The sequence below is a fragment of the Rhizophagus irregularis genome, chromosome 23 (assembly GCF_026210795.1).
Source record: "Rhizophagus irregularis chromosome 23, complete sequence".
NCBI lineage: Eukaryota > Fungi > Glomeromycota > Glomeromycetes > Glomerales > Glomeraceae > Rhizophagus > Rhizophagus irregularis.
In genome coordinates this window covers 1744265-1772069 of record NC_089451.1, presented here as the reverse complement: position 1 = coordinate 1772069, position 27805 = coordinate 1744265, and the positions used below count along the sequence as shown (strand labels likewise).

At 26.8% G+C, this 27805-nt stretch overlaps 4 protein-coding genes across 4 annotated transcripts; 3 read left to right on the top strand and 1 right to left on the bottom strand.

Moving 5' to 3' along the window:
- Positions 1-4512: 4512 nt before the first annotated feature.
- OCT59_015349 (uncharacterized protein) lies at positions 4513-5124 on the top strand (the record flags this gene model as incomplete). Its single annotated transcript, XM_025329908.1, has 1 exon — positions 4513-5124. One exon carries the CDS (start codon positions 4513-4515, stop codon positions 5122-5124), a length of 612 nt encoding a protein of 203 aa, XP_025189051.1.
- Positions 5125-6259: 1135 nt separating this feature from the next.
- On the top strand, positions 6260-7104 carry OCT59_015348 (uncharacterized protein; the record flags this gene model as incomplete). The annotated part of the gene is made up of 3 exons (XM_025312694.2): positions 6260-6474; positions 6551-6609; positions 6683-7104. 3 exons carry the CDS (start codon positions 6260-6262, stop codon positions 7102-7104), a joined length of 696 nt encoding a protein of 231 aa, XP_025189050.2.
- Positions 7105-15375: 8271 nt separating this feature from the next.
- On the top strand, positions 15376-16201 carry OCT59_015347 (uncharacterized protein; the record flags this gene model as incomplete). Its single annotated transcript, XM_066139949.1, has 3 exons — positions 15376-15378; positions 15456-15932; positions 16190-16201. 3 exons carry the CDS (start codon positions 15376-15378, stop codon positions 16199-16201), a joined length of 492 nt encoding a protein of 163 aa, XP_066002774.1.
- Positions 16202-23894: 7693 nt separating this feature from the next.
- OCT59_015346 (uncharacterized protein) lies at positions 23895-25412 on the bottom strand (the record flags this gene model as incomplete). Its single annotated transcript, XM_025312693.2, has 1 exon — positions 23895-25412. One exon carries the CDS (start codon positions 25410-25412, stop codon positions 23895-23897), a length of 1518 nt encoding a protein of 505 aa, XP_025189048.2.
- Between the last annotated feature and the right edge of the window lie 2393 nt (positions 25413-27805).

Sequence of the window (27805 nt, the reverse complement as noted above, 5' to 3'; positions counted from 1 at the left end):
AATTTTATCATCTTTTTATGCTTGATATTCGACCGTTATACGTTTACACTGCAAATATCTATTTAACGCAATCCTAAAAAATGTAGCTATAATATGGCAAGTTTATATAAAGATGTAATATATAAGATTGCTGTAGATTGGATTATAATCAAACTAGTTTCATCTAGCTCTAAATAATAGTGAAGGAAAGGTAAAAATGTTATTGAGATCTTTATCACCTTCATCATTACTAATTAATAACTTTATTTTAAACCATAAGAATTTAGTAAAGTCTATCGAAAACTTGTTTGGAAATCAAGTAGATATTTTAAATTACAGGGTTTATCAAAGTGGATAAAAATAGAATAATAGAATAAAGTATTAATATAGATATCATATATTACAGACAAGTTTCAATTCTTTATATTTATTTTTATATACAGTATAATAATAAATTATATTTACTATATTGTATTATTAAATAATGTAATAAGATATTACTTAATTTGTAATATTTCATGATGATTCAAATTTTTTAGATATTGGTTAGAAATAATTGTATTTTTATCAACAGATAAACTGATGTTACATATTTCAGAGTACTGATAACTGATTGTTCAGAGTGAAACAAAGAACAATATATGTTTATGCACTAAGGTTAGTTGCCATAAGTAACAATTATTATATATCAAATTACAATCTTTAGCGGTTGTAATATTATAAACGTAAGTTGTAAATTAGCTGTAAATACTACACTATTGTAATTAGCTAAAAGATAGTAATTTTGATTTACAACTATTATATTTACTTGATTTTTGGACTTACAACTATTTACGGAAACCAATACTATTATACACTATGAAAAAAAATGATCATGTGAATTTCTCTGTCTGCTACGTAATCATCACCCAATGAAATTGCAAATTTTAGTTTTTCACTCTGGACTTACAACAGTTCCCGTTTCCTAATTTATAAAACATGTTTTCAATTAATAATCAGTAAAATTTAATAGTTTAATACAATAAATTCATATAATTATATAATTATATAATTAATAAAACTTAATGAAAGTTTATTCTAAATTATATATAAGCCAATAAATTTAATATAACTGAAACCTTTCCATAAAATTATTGATCCAAAAAAATCTTTCTTCAACCATGAAAAAATACAAACAATTTAATATTGGTAATATTTATTCCTATAATTCTAACATACACAATGGAAAGAATAAAGGTAAGGTTATAGTATATATAGTTATTGTCTCATTTTCTAATAACTAGCACTTTATTTTGGCATAGAAGTAAAGCTTGAGGGAATTATAATAAATGCTAAGAAGTTTAACTCAATGCTAACAAGAAGAATATAAAAGGTATAAAACAAATAATGAAAAAAATACTTTAGCTATCAGTACCTATTTTTTTGATTACCATATAATAATCCTGTAATATATATTTTGTAATAATTGACAATATAATTGCTATTATAATTTAATATATATTAAAATACCATATTACAATGAAATATAAAAAAATAATAATTTTGTAATATATGACAATTATTCTTTTATATTAGTTACAATATTAATATTAAATATCATACTTGTTAATAGACTTATTAATATATATGTTATTAAATATGATATTGTCAAAATTCCTATTAATATTATTTAAAAAGCATTATAAAATACTACCAAAAAAATCACCACTGATAGCAAAGTATTTATTTGAAAGCTATTCTTTCAAAAAAAAACAGAGGTAAAGATGAAGGTTAAATTGTAGTACATATAGTTATTATCTTCTGATCTAATCATTTTCTAATTAGTGCTTTATTTGGTGTAGAAATAAATGATAAGGAATTACAAAAAATTTGAAAAGATTTAACTTGATGCTAAAAAAGAGCATACGAAAAGTGTAAAACTGATTAAGAAAAATCAGTGTACTTGAAGACAGTTTATTTGAAAAGAAAAGAGAGTATGTTTACTTAAGGAAATTTATCACTAGTATGATTCATATAGTAGTAAACTGAAACTGTGTAATACTTTTATCTTATTTTTGCCATTTAAGACAGTTATACACTTATATTCATTATTATCATGATTATATTGACTTTTATATCTATTATTATTTTTAATAAAAAATGTGCAAAATGTAAATTTACAGGTCAAAAAGTGAAAAATCAGGCATCAATCAGTCACCAATCGGCACCAATCAGTCATCAATCAGGTAGCTGATTGGTAACTGATTGGCATTTTTGCCAAATACCATCACCAATTAGCCCTATAAAAAGTATTATATTTAAAATATATTTAAAATATACTTAATTTAAAAATTGCAAAATACAGTCAGACCTTCATAATTGCACACCTCTTAGAACCATATGCATAATTTTCAAAATAGTGCATTTAAAGAAAGTGTGCATTTATAGAAGTAAAATAATTAGAGATCATATAAGCTTAGGACCAAATTAGAGGGTGCATTTAGAGAGGATATACATAGTGGATGTAATTATGGAAAGTGCAATTATAAAGGTCTGACTGTACTTATAATATATTTTTAATATATCTAAAATATACTTAAAATTATCTTAAAATATATATCTAATATATTTAATTTTTGCCTATATATTTAAAATATATTTAAATTATATTTAAATTAAAATTTAAGTATATTATAAGACTATTATAAGTATATTTTTTTATATATAGTGCATAACACCCTAAAGTTATCAAAAATTTAGCATAAATTAAAAATGTATCTAATTTTTTAATTTGCATATTATTAAATAATTAAACCAATTTTTATATAATTTATGTTATACTCTTTTAGAAAATTGGCCTATGGTTAATTAACTATAGTTAATTAACATCCATCCCTAATTGGGATGCTGCTAAAAGATATTTACGTGAAAATTGTAATTATTTATAGGAGGGATTACAAAAAATTGTTCTTAAAAGTCTTAATTCAGTAAACTTGACAACTATTAGAAAGTTCTCAAGAAAATGTTAGCATTATATGGACCTTTACAGAAAAGGTATTGATGGAAAATTGGTGGAGTATACTATAAAAAAATATAAATCTCACAGAAGAATTCTGGAGAGTGTTTTGAAAGAGTTAAATAAATTTATAAATGAATAAATTTAATTTTTTTATGCAATGAAATTCATTTGTATAAGCTAATCTTATCCAATAAAAATTGTTACACATAATAAATCATGTGATAATCATCATTTTAAAATTTTGGACTATTGATAACTCATACCATATTTAAAATATACTTAAATTTTATAATAATTTAAGTATTTAAGCAAAAATTAAATATATTAGAAATATATTTTAAGATAATTTTAAATACATTTTAAGTATATTATAAGTATTTTGCAATTTTTAAATTAAATATATTTTAAGTATAATACTTTTTATAGGGCTGATTAGTGACTGATTGATATCTGATTTTTCACTTTTCGACCTGTAGAAATTACAAAATATTCTGTAGCATTATTTAATAGAATTATTTATATCATATAAGTATTTGAAGCAACCATTGTGATAGTAAGAAATGGTTACCACTATGATAATAAATTACTTTGGTTTAGATTTTTTAGCTTTAGTGCTTATTTTATTTGTGTAACTTTTACTATTATCTTTGGAGTTTACTGGATCCAATTTGGAATCTCAATTGGCCTATTGTCAATTGGAATAACAATCTTCAAATTAATAGTAAAAATAATTGAATAATGCTTAATATTTGTAATGCATAATTACAGGTTTATTTTAAATTATCTTGAAATTTATGACTTTTTCTAAAATTTGACTCTTTTGTAAGATCATCTATATACATATTTTTGATATCATCAAGTTCAGAAGATATGCTTGTTGTGATTTAAAAATGGTGAACATAATTTTAGGTTATATAAGTGGTTATACAATTGAACTAATCAGTGTGATTTACAAATGAAGCTCTATGATGTAAGATTTTCACTTTTTTTTTCTCACTCTGGCTACCCAAAAAGAAGCATTGATGAAAAATTATTGAAGTCTGGATGAGACAATTAAGGTATGAATGGAGTACATCTTTTTCAGTTGTGGCTGTACTTTTACAAGAAAATGATTCCAGGACTTGCAAACTACTAATAATATTTTCTCTTAGATTTCTGAGGACTTTATTAGGATCACAGATTGCAAATAACATAAAATTTTGGTGTAAAGTTAATATTATTATCACATTCTGACACTGCATACCTCATACATGTATAACTAACTATTTTATTCAGAATATTGAGAATTGGGACAATGAAACTGGGACCATGGAGTGGGATAATATGTATTAGTAGCATAGGCAAGCGAAAAAATGGTGTAGTCTGCAGACATTAGCCATTTCACATTGTAAAACAAGTTTATGTATTACTGAATCTTGTAATTTATTTTTTTACATCAATAAATCAGTAATTCTGATGAGGATATTACCTCATTTTTTATCTATGCTGATGAACTTTTGAATTATTCCATCTTATATAAAAAATTATCATTGAACATGCAATCCATTGATTCATTGAGAGAATTAAATTCCAAGCTCTTAGCTGAGATTGCCAAGCTTAGGAAGGAGAATGCTGAGATTCCTGAACTTAGAGAGAAGTTACTAAGATTTGCTAAGGTTGAGGCTGAAAATGCGAGGCTGAAGCAAGTTATTGAAGAGAATGCAAGGCGTGATGCTGAGAATGCCGAACTCAAGTCTAGAGTCGGAGAGCTTGAGGCTAGACTTGCATTATTAGAACAGAGTTCAGCAATGGATGGGATGGCGTTGCCATTTGGTCAGACACATGATGTACCCGATTCTGTAATAGACCAACTCATTAATGAAATAGGACGAGCACCTAGTGACCTTGATGGTAATGAGGAAATGGTCGATTCCTTGGATGATGTGTATAAGAAATGCATTAGCAATGAGATTAGAGAGAGGAGGCGGGAAAAGAAACAGAGAGATCAAGAGGCACTCGTAATTTCTCAGGACGTGACTAAAATTCCCGAGGTCGCGGACATATTAATTTCAGAGCAAGACGAGCAAGACTTATCACAATCTTATGAGGCTAGTTCTGAGAGCATAAGATCAGCATCTTGCGGTCTTATCAAAGCAACCGCGAGTTAATGCATCCAAATTAACATGTAATCTTGAAAACCGTGAAGATTCTTCACGATCGGAGTCATGTGACACAGAGGAACTTAAATCCGATCAACATGAAGTTATTGCCAAGTTGGATAAAAATATAATTGTGGAACAGGAAATCTCAGCTAAGAGCTTAGCATCTCTCAATGAATCAGTGGATTGCATGTTCGATGATAATTTTTTATGAGATGGAATAATTCAAAAGTTCGTTAGCATAGATAAAAAAACCGGGACGATCGGAATTTCTGATTTATTGATGTAAAAATGAATTACAAGATTCGGTAATACATAAACTTGTTTTACAAAGTGAAATAGAGTCTCTATACTAATGCCTGACGGTGTTTCGTTCATCTAAACCGTCTATACTAACATAATATCCCAACATTAAATACTCTAATCCGATTTCATTTGTCCCCAACATCGGTATTCTGGATAAAATAAAACGGTCGTCAGTTATGCATAGAACATACAGAGTCAGAAATAAATTAACAATATTGATCTTAGTAATACTCACCGAAAGTTTGAATAGTCAAAGCGCGAATTATCGGAGTTATTCACTGAGGGAACAAAGCAAAAGAGCGATTTAATTATTTAAGCGTTTTGGAAAAAGAGGTTTCTCCACCTAATAAGGTCCTCGCCATCCAATAACAAGCTAGCACTTCAAAGATTTTTATAACAAAAAAAATAGAATGAACAACCACAAACGACTTTATTCATACCTTAATTGTGAAATTCCGGACTTCAATAATTTTTTCGTGGGTGGTCAGTAACGTGAAATCTTACATCAGGTGTAATTTTATCGTTATAGTGAGATTTACATAAAATTAATTTTATTGGCTACTGCGACGGTCACTGTACAACCGAATAGAAATCGTGTGAATCACTTTTTTGATAAATTTAATTTTATAAACTTTTTTTTTACTATGCGGCTTATATCATTATATCATATTTCGTGTCACAAATTAAGAGTTTATAAAGATCATTTTATAATTAACTAAATCATCATGATGTATTCAGAAGTATATATATACCCTCAAACGTTCTCTCAAATTTCTCTAAACTTCGCTTAAAACTAATAAAAATACCATTTATAATTTTACAGAAAAATACCTTCAAAATGATTTTCTCCTTAAATTGTCTATTTCTGGGAGAAGCTTCTATCCGATCTATTTCAGTTGATATTAGTGACGAAATTATCGTTGGCAATAATAGGATCAAATATGAAGTTTCACATGTCAAATCTCTTATCTTGTCTGAAAAAGGAATTAGTTATTCTCCTGACAATCTGAATCTTTGGAAGGTTGACCGTGTTAGTGTCGACAAGAACGACGAGTTGCTTGAAACATTTTCTATGGAGGAGAATTGATGCACCTCGATTTCCTCTTGATGAATATTTCAATGAGAATAGTTTTAAAGATAAGGAGAGCAAGTCTGCCATTCACATCATCGTGCAAGCACCCACCACTGGTAAGTGTCTCTCAGCGTTTTACCTTTCGAACAAGAAATTTGCCATTTCTCATTCATCATTCATTCCTTCCAGCCACCACATTAGTTGCTGTTCTTTCTTCTCAACAGCCAATTTCTCCTTTTCGACGAGTTTTTGACCACAAGTTCTATGATCGTGAACAAGCTATAAATCAAATTGCAATGATTGCCAACATGAATTATACCAACCGCTTGTTAACCTATCACCGAAGTCATTATTTTATTCTGGTTCCCGGTGGATCAGGGATAGGAAAATCGCGAGTGGGAATGGAGACGCAACATCTGATCTCCTATGCAGAAGAGTCAGCATTGATGAACATAGGTAGAATAAACTTGGTTAAGGATTCCCTCAATGATCCTTGCTATATATTTATAAATTTTAATGATGGGTGCAAGTATCTCCAAAAACTTGATAAAATGCGTGTGCGAATTGGAGCACGTATTGCAGTGGCTTCAGGCATTGCGTTGACCTCTTGAGGATGTCATCATCCATATCGACGAGTATCAAATATATATTGATGATGTTCAATGGGACAAAAAGATATCATGGGAGGATGCCCGTAAATTCTTTAAAGATATGTTAAATGAGATTGGTTCTTTCATGTCCAATCAGAAGATGAACAAAAGTGAGCATGAATTCTTTATCATCCCAATATGTACAGGAATGTCTGCAATCATTAGGGTTAGGGTTAGGGTTAGACAACATTCACTTTTTACAAACAGGATATAATAAAGTTTTGGTACGTCTCAAGCCTTTGAGTTATTCATCAGCACTCAAAATGTTTTTTGATAAATACGATCCTGATGATAAGTAAACAGAAACATGTAATTTTATCTCAAAACAAGAGCATTTTCATATTGCTCTATTTAATACTGGCTTTGTTCCAAAGTTCCTTGGTGACTTTTTAAGTCCTGAGTTTATTACATCAAAAACTGACTGGGGAAATAACCTGTACCATAGAATGATGGCAGAATCTGTTAATGTTGACTCAAATCATCCAAACTCCAAAGAACAATACATTAAATTAAATTATATAATTAAATGGGATTTATGCCAAATAGGATATTATTTATGGATTCTCTGATAATAATAAATTCATAATTATTGTGCCATTTATGTTGTTGAAGATTCTCAACCAAATGCTCCTACCTCATCCATTTTTTCTGGATGAACTTTACTATCAATATAGACTTTTTGATAACCATATAAAAACCCTATCATAAGATGTTATAAAATTCATGAGCACCAACCTGCTATTATAGTGGTAAATATATTAAAACACTATGTCATATATGTATTATAACATGAATTTTACAATATGTTTTATATGATTATAACATGGTTTATTTTGCATTACAATAGATGTGATATATTATACATAATTACAACATCAATGATTTATATTTATAACATGTATATTATTATTAGTATTATAAAGATATTATATTAATAAAATAATTCTACCACAATAATTACATAATTAAATAAAATTAAATAATAAAATTCATTTAAAATATATTCCATATTATTTTAATTATGTACTTTTTCTGAACAAAGACCTACAAATGTAAAAAAAAGGTTTGAAGCTTTAAATTTACCAACACCTAAAAGAAAAATCTGACATCTAAAAAAAGGAAAAAAAAAACAACTATTAATGGCTATCTATTAAGAATTAATTCACATTTTTTTTTTGAAATCTATCTGGAAATTAAGTATCCAAGTCAGTGACTCAGAGAGTCAGAACTAAAGTTCCTACAAAAAAAAATAAAAAAAATATTTTTTTAAATTATAAAAATTTTGAAAATTTTATTTTGAAATTCACTTGAAAAGTTGGTTTTTCACAAAATAAAAAAAATAGTTTTTTTTTAAATTATAAAAATTTCAAATTTTATTCAAAATTTACTGGTGTCTACATCAAAGTTGAAGTTTTTACAAAAATATAAATAAAAAAAAATAAGTTTTTTTTAATAAAAGTATTGAATTTTTTATTTAGAAACTCATCTGGAATGTTAGTTTCCATGCTAGAACTGAAGTTCCTACAAAAAAAATAAAAAAAAATAAATGTTAAATTATAAAAGTTTCAGATTTTTTTTGAACTTATCTTAAGAACTTAATATTTACATTAGAGTTTAAACTTCTATAAAAAAAAATAAGAAAAAAATTTAAAAATTTTCATTTTCAAGTTCAATTTTTTTTTTAAAACTTAATTGGAATTTTGCTATAGAGCTTCAAATGGATTAGAAGGATCCCGCTTACTTCTAATAAAGATCACTCACAAGCCTAAGGTAAAAATTACATAGAATAATCAAAAAAACTGATTGAATTTATAAAGTAAAATTCTTTATACTAAAATTAATATATACTAATAAATTTTATGAAATCATAAATTTTACCTTATACAGTCAGCTCGCTTTATAACGAATTTTAATGTAACGAATTTTTTAGTACAACAGATCTTCACTGTGGTCCAGAATTTTACATATTAAAAAATCTTGTTATACCAAATTTTACTAATTAAATGCTGTATAACGTATAACGAAGTAGATTGTGTAAACTTCATATATAAAATGAGTCACTTTATAACGAATTTTTTTTATACCAAATTTTTTTTAAATATTACGAAGATTTTTGCAATTTTTTTTATGGAGGGCTATTTTTTTGCAAATTTTCTATAAAGGACAATTTAGCATTTATTTTACACCGAATCATGTTTCAAATATAGCAATACTGCATATTCTGTAATTTTATATTAAAATTCATGTTTCGCGTTTTTATTTTCTATATTTTTTTAAAAAATGCCAAAAATTAAACCTACTAACCTATCCAAAAAACAACTTTCTAATGAACCTTCAATTACTAACAAACGTAAGTCTCTTACTGCTGCACAAAAAAAAGAAGTTTGTTTAAAAAAAATATCCACGCCTTCCTTAAAACAAAAAGAACTAGCCAAAGAGTATGAGGTTAGTGAAGAGATGATTAGTGATATTTTAAAGGAAAAAGACCGTTGGCTTGCAGTGGATCTTAGTTCATATCAAGCTGGTCTGCGATGTGAAAGAAAGCTTCCATTTATTAATATTGAAGAGGCTTTAACTCTTTGGGTAGAAAATGCACTTCAGGCTGGCCTTATTATTAGTGATGATATTCTTTCAACTAAAGCCTTGGAGTTTGCTTTTTTGTGCAATAAAGAAAAATTTAAAGGATCAGAAGGGTGGGTTGACAATTTTAAAAAACGGCATAACCTTAAACAATATAATGTGCATGGAGAAGCAGCAAGTGCACCACTCCAAGATCTTGATATAATGCGTGAAAACTTGCGCCAAATTCTTAAAAATTATGACCTTAAGGATATTTTTAATTGTGATGAAACAGGTCTTTTTTGGAAAATGCGATCCAATCGCACTATATCTAATGGTCCTGTTGCTGGAACAAAACAATCAAAAGATCGTATAACTGTTTTGTTTACTTGTAATGCAACTGGAACTGAAAAAATGCTCCCATTATTCATACATAAATATGAAAATCCCCGAGTTCTTAAAAATATTAATAAGAAGACTCTTCCAGTAAATTATTACTGGAACTCAAAGAGCTGGATGCAAGTATCAATCTGGAATATACATGGCCTGGTAATTCAGTATTTTCGTATAAATACGTAATTCGTAATCCTGGTAATTAATTACCAGATTACTTGAAAAATACGTAAATACGTAATTATTTACGTATAACGTAATTATTTATATATGACGTAATTAAATTAATATAAATATATATATATAATTAATAGATAATATAGTGCGAAATTATTTTGATCAACTTCCAAATTAATAAAACTATCTAAACCATAAATAGTAATTTATTTATTAAGTAAAAAAACTATAAAAAGTAATCATTCATTTTTTTTTTAACATTTAAAAAAGAATTTATAATTCTTTCGCGTTATAATATACTTCTTTTAAATCTTTTTAAGATATTTTAAATATGGATGACAGTAATGATAATCAAAATACAATTATTAATCAAAATAAAAAAAAACGTGGTCGTCCAAAAACTGATATTTGGGATTATTTTAAGGAAGGGCCAGAAATAGAGGGCATTGTTCAGCAGAATGTAATTTTTGTGGCTGGAAACAACAAGTAGGTCAGCCTATTGAAATGCAAGGACATATTGCTTTAAATTGTTTAAAGGTATCACCTGAAGTAAAGTCTTTATTCCTGGAAAAAGTAAAAAATAATGGACATCTCGGTTATAATAAAAAAATTAAAATTAGCCACAATCAGCCAAAAATAGATGAGATATTTGATTCAACCAAAATTGATCAAGCTAAAATTGAAATGGCAAATCGTGCTATTGTAAAATTTTTTGCTTGCTGCGGTATCCCTTTTCATATAATTGAAAACCCTTTTTTCATTGATCTTCTTCCGTACATTATGTCCGGATATAATCCACCATGTAGACAAACTCTTACAGAAGATATGCTTAATGCGGAAATTTCACATGTTATTACTGAAATAAATCTTAAATTAAATAATGAAAAAAATCTTACATTGGGTACGTAATAATAATTTATTATAAAATATAATAAATTAAATTATTAATTGTAATTTCTTAATTTTTAAAGGAGTAGATGGTTGGACGAGTACTAGTGGACAATCACTTTATGCATTTGTTATTATTACTGGTGAAAGAAAAGAATATATTCACTCAGTTCAAAATTTATCAAACTATTCACATACGGGAGAGTTTTTAGCAAATAAAATAATTGAGGTAATTGAAAATGTTGGAGTTACAAAATTTGCAGGAATAGTATCAGATAATGCATCTACAATGGTCATGGCAAAAAAGCTAGTTAACGATCGATATGGATTTATAATGCCAATTCGGTGCATTGCACATCATATAAATCTATTAACCAATGATATTTGTAAATTAGAGTTTGCCCAATCAATATTAAAAAAATGTATGAAATTAGTTCATTTTTTTAAAGCATCTCATCGGGCAGGTGCAGAATTAACAGATGAAATAAAGGAAAATATGGTTAAAGGTGGTAAATTAAAGGGGTATTGTCAAACGAGATGGATGACTGCATGTGATTGTGTTTCTTCAGTTTTAAGATGCGAAGAAGCTCTAAAAAATGTTGGTATTTATTGATTATTTTTAATTATTTATTTTTAATTAATTTTAATAAATTTATCTAATTTTAGATAGCAAATAATAACCCGAATTACCTAAAGCAAAATATCAAAGAAATTATTACGAGGCGTTTTTTTATGGATATTGAAGAATTACAATTAATTCTTAAGCCAATAAAAGAAGCCATCAAATATTTAGAAATGAAAAATGCAACGTTAGCAGATTGTTTCTTACAATTAATAAAATTGTCATATTCAATCAAAAGCTTATCAGAAACTCATACTACTTTTTCGACAACAATGCATTAAAGCATTTAATAAAAGGTGGATGCAGTTCGATTTTAGGTTATATATGTTAGCCTATTTACTTCACCCACTATACCGTGGTACGTATTTGATAAAATAAAATGATGATTTTTACCTTATTTAACAATTAATTAATTATTAATTAATTAAAATATCATAGGTAAAGGATTCCGAAATCAAGTATGCCGTAAAGTAGTTTATTGGGCAATTGAAAATATATGGATAAAAATGGGAGGCGGAGAAAATTCCAGTTCCAAATTAATTGGGCAAATTGCTGCTTTTCGTGATAATCTTCCTCCTTATAATGATGAATTTGTTCCTAAATATTATACAGTTGAGCGTTGGTGGAGTTATGTAGAACAAGATGAAGGAGAAGAAAATTTTATCCAACAACTTGCATTAAAAATATTTTCAATAACTCCACACAATGCAGGATGTGAGAGAATATTTTCCGTGATGGGTTGGTATATGAATAAAAGGAGAACACGGTAAATATTTATTTTATTGTTGCTAGTTATTAATTTTTTTTTTGAATTTTAAATTTTAAGTAATTCCTTTCAATTAGATTAAGTGTGAATCATTTACAAAATCTTACGAAACTTCACACATATTATGTTTCAAACGCGAAAACTGAATTAAAGTATACGGCTAGAGATATGAATGTCAAGAATGATGAAGAGTTTTATCAATTGGTAAGAAATGGTATATATCAAAATATTAATGATGAAATTGGAGAGGAAGAATTAGATAATGAAGACGAAGATTATGGTGATACAGAAGACGAACTTGTTGACATAGAAGAGTATGAAAAATTTGGGCATAAAAGTAACGATAGTGTTTTACAAAGTGAAAACTATTTTAATTTTGTATCAAAGGAGCTAGTGGAATTATTAAAACTTCAGGAGCCGCGAGTAGTTATTGAACCCGTAAATGTTGATCATATTGTTGACCACGGTAACGAAAATTTCGATATAGAGAAATTATTAGACCAACAATTTAGTGAAGATGATGATGTTAACGTTTAGATAGTCCATAACTCATATTCATTTGTTGTATATTTTGATTTGTTTTATTTCTTTCAAAATTTTGAATAAAAGCTTCTAACAATTTTGCGTTCTAACATGAAGAATTTCTTCTTAATTTATTTTAAAGACAATAATTTAATACATTATTTCATTTAATTTATTTTTAACAATTTTGTATAATTTTACTAATGTTTAACAGTTTTTATTTAATGCTTAACGAAATAGATTAATAATATTTAATGATCTAATTTAACAATTTACTTTAATAATGCTTAAGATTTTCAGAAACTGAAATCTACAAAAAAATAAAAAGAAAGAAACGTACGTTTCTTCAAATTTCAAAAGAATCCGCTCTCATACACGTACTTGTGTTCTAAGAAACCGAATCTACAAAAAATAAGAAACGTTAGTACGTTTCTTCAAAGTAAATTTCAAAAGAACCCGCCCCTATACACGTACCCGCGTTTCTTCAAAATAAATTTCAAAAGAACCCGCCCCTATACACGTACCCGTGTTCTTAGAAACCGAAATCTACAAAAAAAAATAAAAAGAAAGAAACGTTAGACGTTTCTTCAAAGTAAATTTCGAAAGAATCCCGCATACACGTACTTGTGTCTTGTGTTCTAAACCGAAATCTACAAAAAAATAAAAGGAAAGAAACGTTAGTACGTTTCTTCAAAGTTAATTTCGAAAGAACCCGCCCCTATACACGTACCCGTGTTCTTAGAAACCGAAATCTACAAAAAAATAAAAAGAAAGAAACGTTAGACGTTTCTTCAAAGTAAATTTCGAAAGAATCCCGCATACACGTACTTGTGTCTTGTGTTCTAAACCGAAATCTACAAAAAAATAAAAAGAAAGAAACGTTAGTACGTTTCTTCAAAGTAAATTTCGAAAGAACCCGCCCCTATATATGTACCCGTGTTCTTAGAAACCGAAATCTACAAAAAATAAAAAAGAAAGAAACGTTAGTACGTTTCTTCAAAATAAATTTCAAAAGAACTCGTCCCTATATATGTACCTGTGTTATAAAAAACCGAAATCTACAAAAAATAAAAAGAAAGAAACGTTAGTACGTTTCTTCAAAGTAAATTTCAAAAGAACCCGCCCCTCGCCTCTACACGTACCCGTGTTATAAAAAACCGAAATCTACAAAAAAATAAAAAGAAAGAAACGTTAGTACGTTTCTTCAAAGTAAATTTCAAAAGAATCCGCCCCTATACACGTACCCGTGTTCTTTATAGAAACCGAAATCTACAAAAAATAAAAAGAAAGAAACGTTAGTACGTTTCTTCAAAGTAAATTTCAAAAGAGCCCGCCTCCATATACTTACCCGCAGATTCCTGGAAGCCGAAACTTATTTATTTATTAAATAAAAAAAATACAATCTAAAAAAAAAGAGTACATTTTTAATGATTGGAATTGATAATCTAATCAAATCTATTCCGATCAATTACGTAATTACGTACATCGTAAATAATTACGGTAAACGTAAATTATTTACGGGTACATTTGATTAATTACGAAGTCATAAATAATTACGTTAAACGTAATTATTTACGGTAAACGTAATTATTTACGAAATACGTAATTATTTACGGTAAACGTAATTATTTACGAAATACGTAATTATTTACGGTAAACGTAATTATTTACGAAATACGTAATTATTTACGTATTTCGAATTACGAATTACGTTTTTGGCCAATGATTTACCAGGCCATGTATAATCTGGAATGAATACCTCAAAAAGCTTGATGCTCAAATGAGAGCACAAAACCGAAATATTATTCTTCTTGTTGATAATGCACCAACTCATTCTTTATATGAAAATACAAGTCTTACAAATATTACAATTGAATTCCTTCCTCCAAACACTACTGCACACCTCCAACCATGTGATCAAGGAATTATCAATAGTTTTAAGGTGAGCAAATTTAATCTCTATTTTGCATCAGTGATACTTAAATTTTTATTGATTACTAGTGTTCACCCGTTGTCTACGACAACGGTTAATATGTATTAAAATGGCATAATTCCGGCCAGAATTAAAAGATCTGCAAAGAATTTCCTTTTTTGGAAATTCGAGCAACACAATTTTTTTAATTTCTCTGAAAAGTAACAAAATTTCCTTTTTTTGGAAATTCGCGTAACTGGTAATTTCCTTTTATGGAATTCTGTGTAACCCAAAATTTCAGTTTTTCGCCAGAAATAAAATTTCCTTTTTTGGTCTTGTGTAACATTAGCGACGAATAGGAGTAGGGTTACACAATTCAAATGACTTATTTATATGGTTAATCTAAACATAACGCCCACGTGATTGCAGTGTTTTTAAATATATAGATTACTTTATTATTTTTTTTATTTTAGGCACAATACCGAAAGTTGTTATTACATAATAGAGTTAAAACTTTCGATAATTATAATGAATATGGCATAAAACCCGTTGAAATTAATATCAAAAAGTGCATCAAATATGTTGCACGTGCATGGGATGCTGTTACGCAATCTACAATTGAAAATTGCTGGTTAAAAACGGGTATTTTACCTAAAGATGATGAAGTTGAAATTGATTTAGAATTTCATGCTGAAACACAAGTTCATCTAATGCATATGAGAGAACTAGAAGAAGTTCAAGATTTAATTGATCAACTTTATCTTGAAAATCCTTTTACTGCTGATGAATTTATTCAATATGATAATTTCGGACTTACAGCAGAAATGATATCCAATGAAGAAATTTTGAAAGCTATTCTCCCTAATAATCCCAATAATCAAGAGGAGGTAGAAGATTTTGATCCTTTACCACCCATTACTCATAATGAGGCTATCGAGCATTATGATAAGGTGATTTTGTATTTGGAGCAACAAGAGGATAATTTTGATATGAAAAAAGATGAATTAAATTTTGTTAAAAAGCTAAAAAAAGAAGCTTTAAAACAACGTTTTATTTCTGCAAGACAAACTAATCTCAATAATTTTATTAATATTACTTAATCCATTAATTTTCGTAATAATATAATAATTGTATGATAATTACAAATACAACAATAATAATTAATAAATAATACATAATTAACTAAATAAAACTTTTAAAAATATAGAAATATATTTAACGAATTTTAAAATAATGCAATAAATATTCGTTATACAATATTACGAATTTTCGTTATATATACCGAATAATTCGCTGTGGTGTTACCGAATTTTTCCATAACGAAGGTCAGATCGGCTGGGATGGCAACTTCGTTATAAGGTGAGCTGACTGTACTCTCCTTATAATAGCGTATATCGCAAGTCGTAAACCATTAGATTTAATAAATTAAAAGTGGTGATGTTATATTTTATAATTTCGTAATGACAAACGTGTGACTTTAGCCAGTCTCACTAATTTTATAATAAGTGAGAAATCGCCATTAAACAGGAAAAATTCACCTCTTCAGGGAGTGCAGAGCACCCAGAAAAGAAAAATTCCGAAGTAGACTAAGAATCTTTGTTAACCTCCTATCTATGAAATGATACTTTCAGTATAACATTAGTTAGTTCCACTGAAACCTCAATTCGGGAGAATTCAGAGTCAATGGATTTTTTTTCCTAAAATCCGTTTCATACGTAAGAGACTTGCAGAATAGCGTCCATGCATTAAAAATTCTTTGATTATAACAGATCGTCTAAATAGGTACATTGAACACTGTAGCCATAATCACGCACGATTCAATTTATGACCAAAATCTATCATCTATTTCTGCTCATAAATCGGGAGGATCACTACGAACTTTTAATTAGCAACAGGACAATCAACGTTGTTCCCGAGAACATACCAATAAAATTTTTATTAAAAAATTTCGGGTAATGTAAAGAGTAATATCATGAATATTTATTGCACGCAAAATGATACTCCAGATAATGATTATATTTTTGGTTTTGCTCGAATAATGGAATTATACTATAGCCATGCCATGTGACAAAGGGGACCCGTTCACATTACCGACAATCATTTTACCGACAATCATTTTACATTTTACCGACACTCATTTTACCAACTATTTCACTACCCACTTCAGTTATGAAATATTTAATATAAAAGAATTTACCATAATATATAAAATAAAAAATTGATTAATATATAACAAAATGTAAAATACTATGATATTTATATATAATAAAATAACTTTAATTTTATCAATTTTATTTTTTAAAAAATTTATTTCCGTCAGCTTCATAATATATTGTACTTAGAATTGTTCTTAATAATTTTCTTAATTTAGTTTATATAATTTGCTTTTTTTGTAACTTAAAAATATATTATTATGTTGTCGGTAAAATGATTGTCGGTAATATGATTGTTGGTAAAACGTACCTGTCGGTAAAGTGAGTGTCGGTAAAATGATTGTCGGTAATATGATTGTTGGTAAATGTGAACCAGACCTGTGACAAAGTGTTATACCGCAGCTCTCTATCTTTGAATTACTATTGGTGCATCGAATAATGACCTATCTGCTATATTATGTTACTGGGCAAACTTTCTTGATATTTTATTTATATCTGCATATACCGATTTTCATTTCCAGGTAAATTTACACGGATACGAATCCTGCTAAAAATATAAAGGAATGAAAGTTCTGTGTACCTCATTTGGATTTTGGAGTTCACCAGGATTTGGTTTTATATTTTAGGACATGTTCATAGACACACGCTTCCAAAAGAATACAGAAATCAAGAAAACCGAAATATTTCATTTTAGAATCTTCGATTCCTCTATATAGTAATTAGTAAAGCTACAGTTATATAATGTATATCTTGATTTCTGTGTTTTCGGATAATTTTTTTAATAGTTAATAAAATGGCCAGATTATTTTACTGGCATGCCGCATTTTCGGGATGTAAAATTCTATGATTGGATAAATAACAATTACGTCTTGTGATAAAGTATGAATTTGTGAAAAACAAATTTTACTTAATTTTGTACAATCTTGTATATTTTAATAAAATACGTGAAATTTTTGTAAAACCAAAAAAAAGTTTTTGGGATCAAATAGAATTTTGTGAAATTTTGTTGTGATTAAAAAATCACAAGTTTCGTGATTTTTGTGAAATTTTGTTGAAATACAAAAAATCATCGTCTTAGGATCAGCCGATTGATTATAATTTTCTAAACGATTATCCGGGAAATTTTTTCCCCAAACTGATATCGCTAAGTTTCATATCACCGCTATTATCGAAAAAAATATCCTGAAGGGTAAACTTATTGCCCATGGAACTTGTTTTCCAGTGGTAATTAAAACAGTGTTACAAATCTTCGGTTTAAAAAGGAAAAGAGAAAATGCCCAAAGGCTAAAGGGCATTACTTTGTATGATCCGGGAACTATTAAGGTATACAATACAGGTGAAATCGATTTCTAGTTTATCCGATCGCAAAGATTTTTGCCAATTTACTCACCTCGTTGTATATTGATGGAATTTCTATACAAAAGTTTTATTTTGATAATGATAGAGATATTATTTGTACGTATTTTGGTAACGATGTGATCGTTGCCCTATATAAAACTTTATCCGTTATTTTTGTAAAAACTCCGTGAAAATGAGCCTTTCACGGATCCATTCACGGAAAATGCAAATAATTCGATAAAATCCGTGATATAAAGTTATTAATTCCGGAAATATGAGCCTTTTACGGAAAAAAGATGGAATAAAATGACTTTTTTTACAGAGTATTACATTAGACTTGTCCTACGTGAACATTCGCAGTTCTTGCTGCGGAGAATAACACGTGACAATTCATAGTTTCTCGTTGTCAAATATATTAATGTTTTACAATAAAAAAATTAAGTCGATGCATGTTGTATTGAAAAATGGAATCCACGAATTCCCGTTAGTAGGAACCTCTTTATTTTTTTGTATACATTCCGAAGGAACGATTTTATGCACATTGTTTCGCAGGTATTTGGTCTTATTAATAGGAAATACGCTCAATGAACAAAAAGCGGCAAGACGCTCAAGAGGAGTTTAAAATATAATATACAAAACGTATAAAAAGATACTAGTCTCTACATACGACGAAGGGATTGGTCAACGAATTTTTTCTCTCGAGTTTTATTTCTTAATGTAGTACCGAATTTATCTGCCGGATAATCATAACCGTTATCCATATAAAAAAATTATTGACCTAGGATATATTATCACCCTATAAAAAAAAAGTCGATCCGTTCTTTATATTCCATCTTTTTTCCATAAAAGGCACAAATTTCCGGAATTAATAACCTTATATCATGGAATAATTAATAATCTTATATCACAGAATAATTAATAATCACGGAATAATTAATAATATTATATCACGGAATTTATCGAATTATTTTTCATTTTCCGTGAATGGATTCACATTTTTACGGAGTTTTTTAAAATTTTTTTTATAGGGTCTATACCAAAAATGTAATAAAAATAAAATAAAATTAATAATGTTAATAATGGTTATGCAAAATATATAAGCTATTAAAGTGGTAATAATTTTTATTTAAGGTAATATATAAATAAAACTTTGTTTTATTATTAGATTTCTAAGTTCTGAATTAGAAGAAAAAAAAAAGTGTAGTCTACTTTTTATATTGCTGCTTATTGTATAGTAAAATGTGTAATGTGAATCATGTGATTGCAAAAAATAAAGTAAGTAGAATAAAAAATCATGTGATTGCAAAAAAATAAAGTGGGAATAAAAAATATGAAAGTATGTATAAAAAAACTCTACCTTATGAAATCTTTTAAGTAATGTAAATAAAATAATGTTTATTATATTAAAAATATTAAAAACATTTTTTTGACGTTACATTAATTTGCGTGTGTTTCGGAAATTTACAGTATATGCAGATCAATATTTTTTTTTCTTGAAAATCATAATACCTTCATCTACTTAAAGGTATGACAAGGCATTTTTTAATTTCATATTTTGAAACATGTTATAAATTAAAACATTTCGATTCAGATAGGAACGAATAAGAATTTTTACATTAAAGGTTAGATATCGGCAATCATTATTCCGATGTTATGATTATTAATATTGGATGCCGGAAATTATCCTCCAATTATTGTAAAGGTGGTATAAAAGGTTGATATTGCGATTACCGATGGTTAAGGTTTCAATATGACTAAAAAATAATTCATTTGTTATCTTTTAAATTTCCAATATTTTCTTTTGCATAAATATCCGAAAGAAATCTTCAATACTAATTTTTTTTATTTATTTATTGTTATATGAATTATACGATTCAATATAATTTTTAAATTGGAAGAAAAAAAAAAGACATGTATCATTATAAAGAGGAAATAGAAAAAACATAGCATTTAACAATGAATTCAAATTTGGAAATGCTTATGGCATCATTGAAGATCGACAGTGGATCATTCCCAAAAATTATGATTTCTCAAAATTTCACAATTTTAAATAAGGAAGGGTTAGGGTCTTAAGAAGAACAAATTAGAAACTAATAAAGTTCTAGAATCTTAGAATCTTTGAAAAAGAAAAAAAAAAGTTGCATTTTAACTAAGGAATAATTTCCTTTTTAATTCACAATTTTAACTTAAAAAAAAAAATTAATTCTCTTCAATTCTATTTTTTATGTTGCGTATATATGCGCTATACGTACACGCGTATCATACCAAATAAAGTTTTTTTTGTAACAACAGTGAAGCTTTGTTTAAAACGTACTTAAAAGGACTCCTTATCATCAATGTTTACTTTTTTTTTTTTATTTTACAAATAAAGTTTGATTCAAAAAATTTTAACTCTTAAAACTCACTCCCCTTTTGAAATAATATCGTTTCAACTTTCTATTATTGTTTCAGTATATGGTGATTATTTTATATTTTAATAAATTTTCTCTCTTTTTTTTTTATATTTATTTAATTCAAACGGAATTAATATCCCGATTACTTTGTTAATCTATATTTAGGTACAATGATTAAATAAAGTCGGTCTTAATAAAATCGGACTTTCTTATTTATCCTTTTGTAAAAAAGAATTTTTTATTTATAATCCTTATAAATAAAATAAAAATAATAATAATAATAATAATAATTTTTTTTACAATATATACATAAATTACATTATATACATACATACATATTTATTTATTTACCGTCATTAGCCAAAGTATTTTTTTTTTTCTTTTAAAAAAAAAAAGTCATAAAAATCAAGAGAGAGAGAGAGAGAAAATAAATTAAGAAAAAAAAATTATCTTTCAAGAAAAAAACCGGTTCAAATAAATAGTTATTTTTTTGTGCTGTATAAAAATTATCATGGAAAAAGTTGAATTAAATAGTCAAGAATTGAATTTAAATTTGATATCTTTAGATAAATTTGAACAATTACCTCAGGTAGCAATAATAACAATATTTTTCTTATTTTTCTTTAAAAATAAGAATTGATAATTGGTAAACATTATTTTTATTTATCTTATTTATATTTAGAAAAAACAAAATGAAAATGAAACGAAAAATTTAAAGAAAAAGAAAAAAAGGCATCAAGGAAAGAAGTCGTAAGTATGAAATTTTTTACAAGTTTAAATTTTTATTTTATTATTTAATAAATATAAATTTTTTTTATCTAGATCGGATAATAGTGATTCTATTATTAAAGTATCATTTGCAATTACGGAGACAGAATCCACAACATCCAAAACACTCGCAACATTCAAAGCACCCACAACGTCCAAAGTATCCACAACGTCCAAAACAACCACGACGTCTAAAACACCCACAACGCCCAATATACCCACTGCACCCACGGCAATCACAGAAATCACGGTACCCACGGTATCTACAGTATGCACGTCACCATTATCAAATAATCAGCATATCAATGCAGAGAATCATGAATCTGCAAAACTTCCTCTTCCGTTTCGACCTCCTAAAGAAAGAGCACAGCCAACTACTCAACCATTTTATCCATATTCATATCCACATTCACATCAAATGAATACACAAAGATTTCAATTTTATCCTCAGAGATATCCGCAAATGAATATGAAAATAATACAACCTCCTTCATACTATTTACCCAAAAGACCAACAGAGAATGTTCAACCCCATCTTTTTATAAATCCTAAAAATCGAAAACATATAGAAATAGGTAAGCAATCATGTTTTATTATTAATCTTAAGGAACAAATACGAACAAAAATATTCAAAATCCTATTTCTGCACCTAAAGAGAAACCACCACTTCTTTTTCCTAGGAAATCTGACTCTCAGAAAGTAACATATATGATCCCGGATATGAAAATAGAATCAAAGGATTATGGATCAATATCTTTTCCATCAACGGAATTATGGTTTAATCATTTAAATTCAGATATGACAAGGTATTTTTTTATAAATGTATTTTTTTTAAAAAAATAAATATTTAAATCTAATTTATAATTTCTACCTAGTCTTTCACGTACACATGAGAATAATCATTGTATTGCAATTGATTGTGAAATGGTTGGTGTTGGAGAAAAAGGAAAACATTCTGTATTAGCGAGAGTTAGCATAGTAAACTATTATGGTGAAGTATTACTTGATAGATTTGTTAAATCTAGGAGGGAAATTACCGATTATAGAACTCAGTTCAGTGGAATTACGCCGGAATTATTAACCAATGGTAATTATTTATTATATTCGTTTATCCTATAATTTTTGAACCTTATTAAACTTTTCATTATAAATAGCAAGTGAATTTAAACAAGTACAAAAAGAAGTTGAAAATATTATGAAGGATCATATTGTAGTCGGCCAATCAATCTATTTTGATTTCAAAGTAAGTTATTTCATCCTATATTTTTCATCCTATATTTTCTACAGTTTTTATACTTTTTGTCTTACAATTATAATTTTTAGGTACTTAAAACTAGACATCCAGAACATCTGATTCGAGATACATCACATTATAACACAATACTTGGTGTAAAAACTGAGAAAGGTGTTACGCCATCTTTAAAAAAATTGGCCAAAGATGTTTTAGGTATCAATATTCAAGAAGGTGAACATGATTCAATTGAAGATGCAAGAGCTTCTATGATACTTTATAGGTTTCGACAAGCTGAGTGGGAGGAACATTTAAAAACGAATGGATTTCCGAGGCCAAAAGAATGTAAATTTTGTGATTCGTCATCTCATGCTTCCAAGAGATGCCCATATAATAAACAAAAATTAAAAAATGATAAAGATAATTTGGATCGAAATATAAAGAATAATGATGGAATTGATTATGATGAATATAATAGAAATCCTAATACTTCCAAATATTATTCATATAGTTATCCTAATAATTATAATGCTAATTATGCGCCGGTTACGCATCAACATTATAATATAATTAGTTAGCTTTTATTTTTTCAATGAATAAAACATTTTTTTAAAGTAAAACCTTTTCATAATGCATTGGAAAATGAGATTTTTTTTAACAAAACGCGTAAAGATATCAGATATTACAGAAGAAAATTTAATTAATATGCCATTATTAGTTCAAATACATATATAAAAAATAAATGTATAAATGTTTCTATGACAGTATTCATATATTTCGCAATTATAACCAAATTCGATAATAATAATTATAATAATATAATAATAAATAATTAATAAAATAATCTAAGAGGGAAGAATTTTCGCGATAATATTCACGTTCGAACTATATTCGCCATATTTGATTCCCCTATCTCGACTCGTATTTCTCCTACATACCTCCCCTATATACCTATATTACTCCCATTCACTCATACCTCCCCTATAAACCTATATTTCTCCTATTCACACCCATACTTCCCCTATTCACTCATACTTCTCCTACTTCCCCACTTCTAGACCACCCTTTAAGCACACCATTATTGACAAATTCTTCAAAAATATTTATCGTTTCTTTACTTAATTGTAAATCAACATTAATACTAATATATAATGGTTTTTTAATTAATTTTTGTCCTTTACCATTCTTTTTACCCCAATTATCTAAAAAATTTTTTAAATCTTTGGAATGAAGAGTCCAAGAACCTCTAAAATGTAATTCTTCAATATTATTACTATCAATTAATTCTATTAATAAATCAAAAACACATTTTAAATCCAAAAGACGCCAACTAAATTGACCTAATACAGCTTCAAAAAAGATTCCTTTCAATTTATTACCACAAGTTGTTAATAATTTCTTTAAATCATTTAATGAATCATCTTTATACCAAACTGTAACAAATTCTAATTGAGGACAATGTTTAATTAAAGCTTGCCAATAAGGTTTAATATGATATAATGAAGGTATTGGTAACGTATCAATTTCTATAATTTTAAGAAAACCATTTGTATTATTAATTAATTTTGTATAAATATCTAAATATTTTCCATTAACATTCCTTATTACTAAAGTTTCTAATAAAGGAAAGGAACAATTATCCAATAATTCTAATTTTGAATTAATTTCTTCTTCCAAATCAATTTGAAGATGTTTTAAATTAATTAATTTAGATAAGATTGTTGAAGGAATACAAATATGTTCTTCTAATCTAATACTAGATAATGAAGGATATTGTGTACCAATAGCTTCACCAATTAATGGACATTGTACACCTTCTGGAGAAACCAATACAATTTCTTTTAAATATTTTTGCATAGAAATCAATGTAACCAAACCTTCATTATCACCATCACATAAATTAATAACAATTTTTTTAATATCGGAACAAGTTTGAGCTAAATCTAAAAATAATTGAGAAGATTTTGATGTTGAACATTCTAATTCTACCAAATGAGATAAACATGAACCTCTATTATTAAGATCATGATTATAATAATCAAGTAATGATATATTTGGTAATTCTAAATATTTTATTGTTGAACATCTAGTAATAAATAATTTCCATAATTCATTTTCTACTAAATTTCCTTTATGATAATATGATACATTTGTTAAAATTTCTTCTTTTCCAATTATTTGAGGTATAATTTCATATATATCTTGACATGATATATTTTGACAATATCCAACATAATCAAATAATGTAGGTTTACATTCTTCTAATGGAATCATTGGAGGATAAATTCCATTTTGTTTAAATAATATAATAGATTCTTCTGATAAACATGATAATAAAGTTCTAGTAATTGTCGTCCAAAATCCTGGATCACTATTATACGTTCTCTTTAATTTAAATGGATCTCTCCATAATATAGGTATTACCGTTTCACACCATAATCTATTAACCAATAAAAAGGTTCTTAATGATTTTTTTTCTTGTGAAAGATTTTCGAATATTTCTCGAAGGCAATCTGCCGGTAATCGTACTTTAATTGTTTCTTGCATTATTATTTAGAAGTACTATATTATAAAAAGGGGGTAGATAAGTTATATTAACAATGTTTTGATAATAAATTTTTTCCTTTCTCTTAAAATAAAAATTAAAAATTAATCACCTAGTACATAAACAATAAAGTAAGAATGATTGTTTCGTTAGAAAAAAAAATAAAGAAAAAAGTAAAACGTGTTTAATTTATGTTTAAAGTTTATGCTTGCAAATGAACCAATAACGATTCGTTGCAAGAACGTGTAACGCTAAACACGAGTGTATGCGAGGTATGATGTTACTCAGATATGCAACTAATTAATTAAAAATTGGTCACAAAAAAAAATAAAAAAAAATTTCTAAATATAATATCACTAAATCCAGGGTTTTTTTTTTTTACGATTAATAATAAATTATAATAAATATGAGGTAACACCATACTGTGCCACATTCAAAATAGATTATTATCAAAAATGCTAAATATGGTTACAAATAAACATTTCTCTCATCTGGCTTGCTTTTGAAATCTCTTTTTTAATTATCGAGAATCCTTATTGTGTACTCAATTTAATTTTGTTTTAAAAAAAACTAGTTTCAAATGAATATTAGTCATATATATGATCAACGAAACATTTGCAAATCTTTTTAAATTTTTTTTTTTTTAATAACTTTAATCTTAATTTTTATTTATTAATGAAAAAATGAATTTTATTCTTTTTTTTATAATCATTTGCATTTAACGCGTAATTTATCTAATTTGTATTGTAAATTTTTTTTTAAAATTGAGGTTTTTTTTGAACATAAACGTATTAACAGTTAAATAAACTAAAATTACGTAATTTATTTAAACTACGCATTTAATTACGCATTTAAAACCACGCAAATTTACCTTACGTTATTACGTAATATACTTACACTTTAAAAAAGGTATAAATCATATTTGACTTTTAAAAGATATCACGTCATTTTACGTAGTTTAAGTGTAATAAATTCAAATAAAGTTTGCGTTATAAATATGAGGGAAAATAATAATTGTTTTATAATAAACAGAAAATAATTTGGTATTACAATCATCTAAATTGTGAACAAAAGAGGTATAACCCCCCTTATTATTATTATTATTTACTAAATAATAGTATTGAGGGGTCCAAATATAATATTATGTAGTTATACCGTTTATTTTATAACGGATGAACCATTTATGGAAAAAAGTTTAAATGGTTTCTTCGTTAATATATTTTAACTTTTTAGATGATAGATAATCAATGATTAAACAAATCTGCAAGGAAACCCATTTTTTCTTTTTTATTATCATTTTTAATTGTATCGGCACTATATATTAACCAGAATACCAGGATTCATAAAAAAAATAAAATAATAATAATTTTTCACCAATACAAGAAAGAATACGTATATATAATACATAAAGTAATTAAAAATAAAATTTCAAAAAAAAAAGAAAGAAAAAAAAGAAAATTTTTCTTTTTTATCACCAATCCAAGAATATGTACTGTATATATATATACTGTATTTAAAAATTTCGATTATTCGAAATTTTTTAATTTTTTTATAATAGTAATAAAAACGTCATTAGAGTGCCTCATAAATTTAAATGCAGGTAAATCAAAATTTTATATTGTTTTTTTTTTGGTAGTCCATCCAGGAAATAATCCAGTTTTTTATTGTGATAATACCAAAAATACCAATAAGATTTAGGTATTATATAATGTATTGTATTAAATTTATTATAATAGATAGGGCTCAAATCGAGATTTCGACTGATTAACAGTTCGCATTTAATTTGAGTTACACCAATTAAAAAACCGTTGCCAAGAATTATTGTTTCAAATGAGCGACAAAACAAAAGAAATTTCTGTTATACCTTTGCTAATAAGTAACAATTTAGTTTTTAATTTAATTAAAATAAAAAAAAACGCATAATCATTAAGGACGAAATAAATTTTTCAATGAGCCTTTTTTTGTTCAACGGGATTTCCCGCAAATTAGAATAAACCATATTTTAAATAAAGTTCCGTTGTGTTTGTGACATAAAATTTGCAGATAAAGATCAGAGTTTTAATTTATACTTACATAACTCTCATATACCATATAAAAGTGATCAAACTTTTTTTTTCTTTTTTCCTTTTCTTTTCTTTCCTTTCCCTTTTTTTTATTACATATTACATATTATTTTTATTTATATTTATTTTTTTTTACTAAAGTTTTTGTTTTAAAATGAAAGGTTTATTACAAATCTAAATCGACCAATTAAAAGTTAAAGTTCTCTCGTAATAAAAATATAAATAAAAAAGCAAAACTAAATAAATAAAATTTGTCACTCTTTAAATCGTAAAATTAATTAATTCCTTCTTTATATATATTATTTTAATGAAATTAATCTTTTTATAGTATT